Here is an 11,516-nt window from a genome sequence, read left to right as displayed (position 1 = left end):
GCTGGCCCTCTGTCTTACTTGGAAGTCTCCCAGAGGCTCCCAGCTTTCTGTCTTATGTTTGGTTTCTCCTTCCCTCTGAGGGCCAGGTGTCTCGGCCACCTTGAGACTCCTGTCCTGGGGTCCTGGAGAGAACGAGTAGCTCTCCATCAGGGGGTTGGTCGGGAAGAAGCTCTTTGTTACTTCTCCCTGGCCGTTTACCCCTATGGTGGCAGAGAATTGAAGTTCTGAACCTCTGAGCCCATTCCTGGGTCTTGTTTGTCCCTCGTGGGTCCTGGGCTGGAGGCCTGGGTGCTCATGAGGTATGCCTTTCTCAGCCGTCTCAGCCCCCCTGGGCCAGGGACATCTCCCGTTCTCAGGGCTTTCAGAAGTGGCCGTATAACTGTCACCAGGATGTTTTACATTACCTCATTTGGGAAGTAAAATAGGGGAAGGGGCATTTTAATCAACCCACCCAAATCCTGGACCCCCTTCAAGCCTGCACCACATTTAAGTTGGGGACTGAGAGTGTGTTAGAGAATCTGGGCGGAAGCTGGGATGGCATTCTGGGCAGAGGCCATGGCGTGGGCCAAGGGCAGGACATGGGAACGAGCCTGGCTCCCCAGGGGCAGTTGCTTAAGAGACTTTAAGGGCAGATCTGTCTGGAAGGGTGGACGTAGCCCTTGCAGCTGTGCTGTCCAACGCGGATACAGGTAGCTATTTAAATGAACTGCACTGAAAGGAAAGGAAAAATTTACTTCCTCGGCCACACTGGCCACACTTCAAGTGCTCAGTGGCTGCTGTAGTAGAGCGTACAGATAGAGAACAGTGACATCACTGCAGAAAGCAAGAGGACGGGGCTGTCCCGAAGGTCTGTGAACGCCAGGTCGAAAAGCTTGGACATTATCCTGTGGCCAGGGAGGTCAGGAAGGGGTCTGAGCAGAGCAAAGGGCAGTCAGAGGTAACAAATTAGCCCAAACCCGGTGTCTTAAAACAACAGAAATGTAGAACCTTCCAGGTCTGGAGGTCTGAAGTCCAAAACGGGTCTTACTGGGCTAAAACTCAGGATGTAGGCAGGGCCGTGTTCCTTCTGGAAGCTCTGGGGAAAATCTGCTTCCTTGTCTTTTCCCCAAATCCCCGATTCCCCTTCTGTATTCAAAGCCAGCAGTGGCAAGGGGAATCTTTCACATCACCCTGACGTTGACTCTTCTGACTCCTGCCACCTTTAAAAGATCCTCGTGTTTACCTCGAGACCACCTGGATACTCTGGGATAATCTCCATGTTTTAAAGTCAGCCAATTAGCAACTTTGATTTCTTCAACCGTAATTCCCCTTTGCCACATAGCATATTGGCGGGTTCCAGGGATTAGGATGTGGATGTCTTTGGGAGGCCATTGTTCTGCCCACTGTGCCCGCTATGGGTGAGGCCGTGGAACTGCAGTGTGAAAAACAGATGAGGCCCCACTCACGGGGTGACATTCCTCTGGGAGAGAGACTGCAGCACTGAGCAGTGATAAACGTGTGAGGCAGATAACGCAGGGCAGTGTTACAGTGATGGGCAGGGTGGCGTGGTTTAGATAAGGTCAGCGGGGGAGGCATCTCAAGGGACTGATTCCTCTGCAGGAAGAATTCCTCTGCAGTGAGAAGTAGGGGAGGTCTGGAAAAGCAAGTGCAAAGGCCCTCGGGCAGGAGCTGGCCTGAGCTATACACGCGATCCACCCTGGCTCATCAGGTCCCGGCCTGCTGGCCTTGTTTGGGTACAAGCAAATCCCATCTCTCCGGGCCTGTTTCCCCACCTGTACAATGACGTTTAGACCAGAGATCAACACCCCTCAAGTGCGTTTGCGTTCCTGAAACTTGGATGGTGGTGTGGTTGCTGCAGAGGGCATCTTCCAGAACAGCTCTGTGTGTAAACATTGATACAAACCGCACTTCCGGGTGTGGAAGGACTTGAATCCTCACCCTTGCCCACCCCTCCCCCAAGGCTTTGCTGAGTGGACTGTGGTCTGGCGGCCTGCTAATTTGCACTTGCCTGCTCAGTCCTACCCCTTATGCTGGATACTTCCACAAAGCATCTCTCATTCCATCCACACATTTTGGATCTGAACTCAAACACTCCCTCCTCAAACATATCTTTTCTAACCCTCTATATAATAGTATGTGCTAGGTATATATACACTCTTCTTGTATCTCTTGTCATAGTTGTCACTTGATTTATGGTCAAATTTACCAGTCTTTTCCTCTACGATGTGCATTTCTCGTGTCGTACAGATTCCTTCTGTACCTCTGAGGTTACTAAGATATTCTCCTTTATTATTTCCATCTGTTTTGCTTTCCCAACTTAAATCTTAACTCACTAGAAACTTATTTTTGTGTATGGTATGAGACCGGGATCTGTAAGATTCCTATTGCTGCTGTAGCAAACTATCCCAAGCTTAGGGGCCTTAAACAACACACATTTATTTTCTTACAGTTCTGCAGGTCAGTGGTAGCCCAATGTCAGTCTCAGTGGGCTAAAATCATGGTGTGCAAGGCTGTGTGCCTTCCGGGGAGGATCCATTTCCTTACTTTTTCTAGTGTCTAGAGGCTGCCTGAATTCCTTGCCCCATGGCCCTGCATCCCTCCAGTCTCTGCTCCCATTGTCACATGGCCTCTGACCCTTCTGCTCCCCTCTTTCCCATATAAGGACCCCTCTGGTTACGTTGGTGGGGGAGGGGGGGCTGGAATAATCAGGATAATCTCCCCATCTCAAGGGGATAATCTCCCTCCTTTAAAGTCAGCCGATTAGCAACTTTGATTCCTTCATCCATAATTCTCCTTCGCCCCATAGCATATTTGTGGGTTTCAGGGATTAGGGACTGAACATCTTTGGGGGGCCAGTATTCTGCCTAACCACGCCCAAGATCCTTAATCACATCTGCAAAGTCCCTTCTGCCATGTGTAAACTAACATGCTCCCGTCCTGGGGATTAGGACGTGGACCTCTTTGGGGGACCATTATTCTGCCTCCACAGGGTCCCACTTGGTTTTTTTTTCCGTACCTCTCAGCTGGTTCACAGATTAGCCTGTCCTTTCCCCACTCACTGACAGCAGAGATCTGCAAATGACATCCCATGGGCAACACCCAGCCCACCTACTATTTCTGCAGAGTTTTACTGGACCACAGCCACACTCATTCACCCATGTATCATAACATGTACAGCTGCTTTTGTACCACAGCGTCAGAGTGGGGGTAGTTGTAGCAGACACCGTGGCCTACAAAACCTACAAACATATACTGTCAGGCCCTCATGGACATGTGGGGATTGTCACTAGTCAGGACCCCCGGTAAGCACAGGTCTGTTTCTGAGCTCCCGGTTCTCTTTCACTGGCCTGTTCCCAAGCCCATGCCACGGATGTCATTCATTGAATGGCGTCTTTGGCCATGTCAACATTGAAATAATTCTTGGTGGTGGCTGCCTCCCCTACCCACCCCCCCCGCCCCGCTTTAGGGTTTTTTTTTTTTCTTTTCTTTTCTTGGTCCCTACTTGATTAGTGCCCGCTTCCCTCACTAGACCAGGCTTGTCTTGTTCACTGGTGTGTTCCCACCACCCTGGGCAGGGGCCAGCACACTGTGGGCACTTAATACACATCTGAAGAGTGAAGGGCAGCTCCAGGTTATCTCAGTCATTCTTACTTTATAGCAGGAGAAACAGGCTTCAGGAGGGAAGTGACTGCCAGAGATGATGCCTGCGTCCTTATAAAGGCCTTATAACACTCCCATGTTCTAGATAAGGCATCTGACTCCAGAGAAGGGTCAAAGCTTGTCCAAGGTCCCCCAGTAGTGGGTCAGGGCTGGCTCTAAAGCTTGAGCTTTAAAAAAAAATTATACTGGGGTACCTGGGTGGCTCAGTCGGTTGAGTGTGTCCGACTTCGGCTCAGCTCAGGTCGTGATCTCGAGGTTCAGGAGTTCGGGCCCTGCATCAGGCTCGCTGATGTCAGCCTGTCAGCGCAGAGCCTGCTTCAGATCCTGTGTCTCCCTCTCTGTGCCCCTCCCCTGCTTGTGACCTCCCCAAAAATAAATACTTAAAAAAATGTTTTCTCTCTTGGTAATATACCCTTTGTTCTTGCTTTCACTATTTAGTATATTTAGGGACTCTTTCCCCATCTGTACAGACTTTTTTTTTTTTTTTCTCCTACGGCAACATAGTCCATTCTGTGGCCCTACGGGAATTTATTAGCTGGTCCCCTACCAATGGGCACTTGGATGGTTTCCCATCTTTGGCCACAACCATCCCACTGTGGACATCCTTACCCTTACGCCTATTTCAACGTGCTGAGTTTATCTACAGGATAAGTTCCTAGAAGTGGAATAGTTGACACGACCATGTGTGCATTTAAAATTTTTTATAGATACAGTCGAAACGGCCAAAATGCAGGCACCAATTTAACTCACAATAAGGAGAGACCCTGTTTCCCCACATTCCTCACCAACCCCCGGTGCTAGCAAGACTTTTTACTTTTGCCTTATGAATAGGAGGGAAAAAACCGGAGCCAGGACTTGCTTTCAACCCACAGCTCCAAACCCATAGTTTGGGGCCCAGTGCTAACTATGGGTGACACCTTTCCCTTCCCCAAACAGGTGAGCAGAAGTCCTCAGCCCGGTAAGTTTGAGCCCAGCGTGGAGCAGAGGCGAGTCCATACAGCCCAGCTTAGAAATGCCACCTCTTCATTGACCTGGGCGGGCGGCAGGGGGGCGCTGTGAGCCAAGGGGAGGGCTCACTCGCGCTCGCCCTGGCTCTCAGCCTGGTGGTGGCTGCGTTGGTGAAGGAGCAGGAGGCGTCTTTGGCCAAAGGCCTGATCGCAGCTGGAGCAGCGATGCCGGGCCGTGGCCTGGCTGCCCGGCGCCGTGGGGGGGTCATGACACAGGCGATGGGCGGCCAGTTTGGAGGGGAAGGAAAAAGCCTTGGGGCAGTGCGGGCAAGGATAAGGGCGGGCGTCGGTGGCGTGGTGGGTGTGGCGGTGGGCTGCGAGCTTGGAGGGGTAGCAGAAGGACTTGGGGCAGTCCGGGCACGGGTAGGGGCGGGCAGGCGCATGGGTCCAGAGGTGGGCGGCCAGCTTGGAGCGGTGGCCAAAGGCTTTGGGGCAGTGTGGGCACGGGTGTGGGCGGGCACCACTGTGCGTGAGGCGGTGAGCTGCCAGCTTGGAGGGGTAGGAGAAGGCCTTGGGGCAATCGGGGCACGGATGCGGGCGGGCGCCGCCATGTGCCAGCCGGTGCGTGGCCAGCTTGGACGGGTACGAGAAGGCCTTGTCACAGTCGGGGCAGCGGTGCGGGCGCTGGGGCGGGGGCCGCCGGCGGGGTCGAGAAGGCGCCCCCGCGGACGTGGCAGGCCCGGGAACCGACTGGCTGGGCTTCTGCGGCGAGCCCTGGTGGGGAGCTACAGGACAGGAGGGCGGGTGGGCTCCAGGCATCAGCCAACAACCTGAATTTAGGCCAGGCTTCCCTCCCCTGCCCCCCACCCCGTCCCAGCCTTGATACTTGGAGTGTATCTGGACACTCAAGGGTCATACTGAGATTCCTCAAATGATCATCCTAAGGGGCTCCAAAGGGTTACGGAGCTGGAACCCCAAAGCGACTAAGATGTTCGTTTCTAGTACATTCCCAAGTGATCACCCTGAAATTCCACATATCAAACCCCCTGACCCTCCTTTAATTTTCTGAGCCCCAAAAATGATCACTGAATTTCCCCAACGCCAAATAGTACGATTCCCCAGAACGCGATTCGGAGCAACCCAAATGGCCATCACCCTAGGCCTTCAAACTTTCGCCCTGAGATTCCCTCAAAATGTGATTCTCTTGGCCCCAATTCCTGTAGAATGCCCCCTACTCACAGGCGGGACTGCTCTCACCTCCTCCTTTGGTTATAGGTTCCTTGCCGGTGGGACTAGGATCCGTGTCCCCGGCCGCGGACTCCGCATCTCGTTCCAGCATCTTGCTGGCCCAGGAACCCAGAGGGAGCTAGGCCACGCCGGTGATGATCAGGCTGATGGGGATAGGCTATAGGGCCTAAAATCACGGACCAGTGTTTTAGGAGCGAGGTCTTAAGTCTGGAATCCAAAGGCAGGGCAGGTGTTGCTTGCGGGCCGGCGGAGCCTAAAAGCACAACTAGCGGGGGTTTATGCAAACGTGACCCTTTGCAACTTAGACCCAGGCTTGGAGCCCTTGAACGGAGTGGGCGAGGCCTCTACAACTTAAACTCTGGGGCTGTCCTGAGCGCAGAGCTGCCGAAGCCTGGATCCACAGTGGGCGGGACCTCCCCCCATTAGAACCTCCCAGCAGTGGAAACTAAGACGGGAATGGGCGGGGCCATATAAATAGGCTCCAAAGCCACTCAGACCCAGGGGAGGGGCCTTCCAGCGGGGTGGGCGGGTCTTTTACAACTCTGTCCCAGGGGAGGGGCCTGAGCTCAGTGGGCGGGATTCACCGCCAATAGGTAGCTTTACCGGAGTCGCGGTTTAGTCTCAGTCCATGGACGCCGCGTGAACTGCTTCCTTCTTGTTGCTAAATTTCATCCCCAGCGTGGAGGGTAGAGGGGAGACCTGGAGGGAGATGCAGAAAGAATGTGGCCTGTCTTGCGATTAAGAGACGCCTAATGGATTTCTCCTTCGGGGTCTCAGGCGTCCGGGCCTCAGTGCACCCCTCGGAATCATGGCATTCGGGCACCAATGCACCCTACCAAGGCTCAGGCACCAATGCAGTCCCTCCGGAACCTATGCATCAGGACTCCAACCGATTCTTTTCCGGGAGATCCTGGCGTCCAGCCCCCAATCCACTTCCCGAAGACCCAGGCATCCAGGCCCGGACCCGAGCCCGGCTCACCTGCGGAAGGCCCCTCCCCGGGGGCGGGGCTCCGGGCCCCTCCCGCAGCGGCCGCTGCAGCTGCTGCGCTGCCCTCGGACGCGGCGGAGCTGCACCTCCCGGCGCGCGCCCAGCGACGGGAGGGGAGGGAGGGTGCGCGAGTTGCTCTGCCCAGCCTCATTTCCATCCACTCCTCCCACGCGGGGCCCGGTGGGGGCGTCAGTACGCATGCGCAGTCGCGGCCAGCTGAGGCTGCCGCGGGAGAAGAAATCGAAGGGGTGGGTACGCGAGGCAGGCAAGTTGGTGAGCAAGCGCGGAGCTAGTCTAAGGGCCATAGGAAAGTGTACTGCGGCTTGCGGGGCCTACGGTGGCTGAGTGGAGTCAAGCACGTGCAGGACCTAACTCGGGGAAACTGGGTTTAGAGATCACTGAGACACTGCCCAGCATAGGCACCTTCCCTCTCTGTGTCCCCCTTCCTTTCGAGAATTCGTTGGGAGCCTGAGTTCACTCTCCGGAGGGAATTGCAAGGAACGTCTGCCCAAGGCTTTTGCAAAGAAGTCAGGCCAATTTTTCGTGAGTGGGCGGGGTGAGACTCCAGGTTCAGAGAGAGCTGAGGTCCAATAAAAAATGTGTTATTTGCATAGGCCCCCGGCACCCTTCGCCATTGGGTGATTCAAGAATCTCAGCCCCTCCCACCCCAATGCCCCGGCCCAGATGTGGTAAGGGGAGGGGGACGGCGGTTCCCGAAATATCCCAGCGGGAGTTCTTGGGAGGGTTGGATCTCCTGGTGCCAGGCCCTGGGTGCCACGCTTGGCACCCTTCCCCGGGCCGTGACGGTGCACTTTCCTGCCCAGCACGGGAATGACCGTGAAGTGCCCATAAAAATGCCCTGCATGGGTGGGTCTTCAGTGTGATAAGGTCTGGCGAGTCCTGGGAGCCCTGGGTGTTAGGTGTAGGGTTATTCGAACTCTGGAGCCGGATTGCCTGGGTAACCAGTTTGGAATCTTGTCTTGGCCACTTTCTATCTGTGTAACCTTGGCCAAGTCCCTTCATCTTTCTGGGGTGTTAGGATTAAATTCAGTAATCAATGGCAAGTTTAGACCAGTGCCTACAGTGCTCAATGCATGTTACCAATATTACTTTTTGTTTTTATTGTGCATTGAAATAGGCCATGATAGAATCAAAGTTGTCCCAGAATAGCAAGTTCAGAGAGCTCAAGGTGGGAAGGAACATGCTGCGTTCAGGGGATCTTTCCTACCTCCATCCTCCAAACTCACCTTCTTTCCAGGGCTGGTACATCCCATGGTCCATCCTACTTCAGGGCTTCTGCACTAGCGGTTCCCTATGTCCTCCCCCAAGGTCATTCCTCCATCAACATAAGTGTCTGACTCCCCACTCTGATCTCATTTCAAATATTACCACTGCAGAAGGCCTCCCCTGTCCACCGTAGCTCATGATGCTCCCTTCCCTTCATTATTCTGTTGTCACATCTCCCTGGTAGGCACTTAATACAGTATTCCTGTCCTCTAGAATGTATTCCCTGTTAAGACGAACAACTTGTCTGCCTTGTTCACCCTCTGTCCAGAACAGGGTAGGTGTCCAATAAATCTGTATCAAATAAACGCTGGAAAGGATTAACAGCCAGAAGTTCTCTGTGATGAGTAGATAGACGTTGGGGACAATACAGAACTTGAGGTCAAGGAATTAGAAAGAGGTCTAGCTGAGTGGGAAACCAAGGAAGGGTTTTAAATATGGGAAGTGGCATGAACTAGTTTAGGTCTTCATGTACTCTCTCTTTTTCCTTTTTTTTTTAAAGTAGGTTCCATGCCCAGTGTAGACTCCAACATGGGGCTTGAACTCATGACCCTGAGATCAAGACCTGAACTGAGATCAACAGTCAAGCGCTTAACCAACTGAGCCACCCAGGGGCCTCAATATACTCTTTTTTAGAAAATTGTTTTAGTTTATGGAAAATTTCAAACATGACCAAAAGAAAGGAAGGGGAAGAGTATAACCAGCCCCTCACCAATCCATCACCCACATGACCAATTTTGTTCCATCATCCCCTCCCCCATTAAGTCCCTTGAGTTATTTTGAAGCAAATTCCACACATTTCATCCAGAAACACTTAAACCTGTGTTCCTAAAAAATAAGGACTCTCTTTCTCTCTTTGAAACACAACTAAAATATCATTATCACAACTTTCAAGCTTTAGTCATTTCTTTTTATTTTATTATTATTTTTTTTAATGTTCATTTATTTTTGAGAGATGGATGAGCGACAGAGAACAAGCAGGGGAGGAGCAGAGAGAGAGGGAGACACAGAATCCGAAGCAGGCTCCAGGCTCTGAGCTGTCAGTACAGAGCCTGACGTGGGGCTTGAACCCATGAACTGTGAGATCATGCCCTGAGCCAAAGTCGGACCCTTAACCGACTGGGTCACCCAGGCGCCCCAAGAGTCATTTCTTCACATTATCACATTTCTGCCATTGTCCCCTGCATATCTTGCTTTTCATTTATAAGAACAATGTTTTATTTCAAACATACAGAAAGCGTGAGAATAGAATCGTTTTTTTTTTTTTTTAATGTTTTTATTTATTTTTGAGACAGAGAGAGACAGAGCATGAGCAGGGGAGAGGCAGAGAAAAAGAGGGAGACACAGAATCTGAAGCAGGCTCCAGGCTCCGAGCTGTCAGCACAGAGCCCGACGCGGGGCTCGAACTCATGGAGAGTGAGATCATGACCTGAGCTGAAGTCGGATGCTCAACCAACTGAGCCACCCAGGCGCCCCTAGAATTGTTAATAATAGAAGTGGCTGGCATCAGCAATTATCTATTGATGGCCAATGTTTCATTCCCCCACCCACTCCTCCCAGATGATTTTGAAGCTATATGCTGGACATTATATCCCATAAATATCTTTGTATTACACTTGTTGCGTCTGCATCGGAATTTAAACAAGATCCACACACTGTGTTTGTTTTCTGTGATTCTTTAATCTGTCATTGATATTTTATTTTATTTATTTTTGAGACAGAGAGAGACAGAGCATGAACAGGGGAGGGGCAGAGAGAGAGGGAGACACAGAATCTGAAACAGGCTCCAGGCTCTGAGCTGTCAGCACAGAGCCCGACGCGGGGCTCGAACTCACGGACCATGAGATCATGACCTGAGCCGAAGTCAGATGCTTAACCGACCAAGCCACCCAGGCGCCCCTATTTTTTAATTTTTTAGTGTTTACTTATTTTTGACAGAGTGGGGCAGGGGCAGAGAGAGGGGGAGACACAGAATCTGAAGCAGGCTCCAGGCTCTGAGCTGTCAAGGCACAGCCTGATGCGGGGCTCCTACTCATGAGCTATATAATGACCTGAGCGGAAGTCAGGCGCCTGATTGAGCCACCCAGGCGCCTCTTTTGACTTTTTTTTTTTTAACATTTATTTATTTTTGAGACAGAGAGAGACTGAGCATGAACGGGGGAGGGGCAGAGAGAGAGGGAGACACAGAATCGGAAACAGGCTCCAGACTCTGAGCCGTCAGCCCAGAGCCCGACGCGGGGCTCGAACTCACGGACCGCGAGATCGTGACCTGAGCTGAAGTCAGACGCTTAACCGATCGAGCCACCCAGGCACCCCTGACATTTAAAAAAAAATTTTATGTATTTATTTTGAGACAGAGAAAGCTCAAGTGGGGGAGGGGCAGGGAGAGAAGAATCCCAAGCAGGCAATGTCACTGCAGAGCCTGAAGAGCTGGATATGGGGTTCGAGTTCACAAACCACGAGATCCCGACCTGAGCCAAAATCGGATGCTTAACCGACTGAGCCACCCAGGCGCTCCTGTGATTGATATTTTAAAAGGCTCACTCTGGTTGCTGCATGGAAAACAGACTGTAAGGAGGCAGAGCAGAAGCCAGAAGCCCAGCGAGGTGGCTGCTATATATTAATTATAATATTAACTACCAGCATTTAGTTAGCACTTCTTGTATACCTGAAACTATCGTGGGTGTTTGGTATACGTTCTTTCATTTCATCCTGACAGCAAGTTTTTAAGAGGAGGCGATACTATTATCCCCATTGTACAGAAAAAGGAAAATGAGGCACAAGGAGGGAGGTCACTTATTCAAGGTCACACAGGGTCAGGGTCAGGATTTAAACTCCTGCAGCCAGGCCCTGGAACCCACGTAATTTGCATTTATGCCTTGCTGCCTCTTGACTGGGGCTGAGGGCGTGATGGTGGAGAAGTGGCCTGATTGGAGAGGTTAACTTAACAGAGCCTAGATAGGGGTACCTGGGTGGCTCAGTTGGTTAAGCGTCCGACTTAGGCTCAGATCACATGATCTGACGGTTCATGCGTTTGAGCCCCGCATCAGGCTCTGTGCTGACAGCTCAGAGCCTGGAGCTGCTTCAGATTCTGTCTCCCTCTCTCTCTGCCCCTCCCCCCACTCGCACTCTGTCTTGTCTCTGTCTCTGTCTCTCTCAAAAATAAATAAACATAAAAAAAATTTAAAACAGGGCCTAGTGATGAATTGGAAGGAGTTGAGGATGGTGATGAAATCACAATAATAGTTTTGTTCTGTGCCAGGCGCTCTCCCAGACTCTTTACATGTCTGAACTTATTAGATCTTCACAATGAGGGAGGAGCTCTTTTCAACCTCATTTTACAGATGAGTATACTCATACTGAATGAAGCCCAGAAGACGGTAAGTTTT

General features: G+C 51.9%; 1 protein-coding gene across 7 annotated transcripts; it reads right to left on the bottom strand.

The window, feature by feature from the left end:
* Positions 1 to 4,346: 4,346 nt before the first annotated feature.
* On the bottom strand, positions 4,347 to 6,926 carry ZNF575 (zinc finger protein 575). 7 transcript variants are annotated; one of them, XM_030299601.2, is made up of 4 exons: positions 6,835 to 6,926; positions 6,440 to 6,554; positions 5,865 to 6,062; positions 4,347 to 5,392 (listed from the first exon to the last, which is right to left on the bottom strand). In XM_030299601.2, the coding sequence occupies exons 3-4, from the start codon at positions 5,944 to 5,946 to the stop codon at positions 4,734 to 4,736; spliced, it is 741 nt and encodes a 246-aa protein (XP_030155461.1). In that variant the 5' UTR covers positions 5,947 to 6,062; positions 6,440 to 6,554; positions 6,835 to 6,926; the 3' UTR covers positions 4,347 to 4,733. The 7 variants fall into 7 exon arrangements, with proteins under 7 accessions (XP_030155461.1, XP_030155458.1, XP_030155460.1 ...); XM_030299598.2 differs by having other exon boundaries at positions 5,865 to 6,021; XM_030299600.2 differs by having other exon boundaries at positions 5,865 to 6,120; positions 6,459 to 6,554.
* Between the last annotated feature and the right edge of the window lie 4,590 nt (positions 6,927 to 11,516).

This window comes from Lynx canadensis, chromosome E2 (genome assembly GCF_007474595.2).
Source record: "Lynx canadensis isolate LIC74 chromosome E2, mLynCan4.pri.v2, whole genome shotgun sequence".
Taxonomy (NCBI): domain Eukaryota; kingdom Metazoa; phylum Chordata; class Mammalia; order Carnivora; family Felidae; genus Lynx; species Lynx canadensis.
This window is presented reverse-complemented; position numbering and strand designations above follow the sequence as displayed.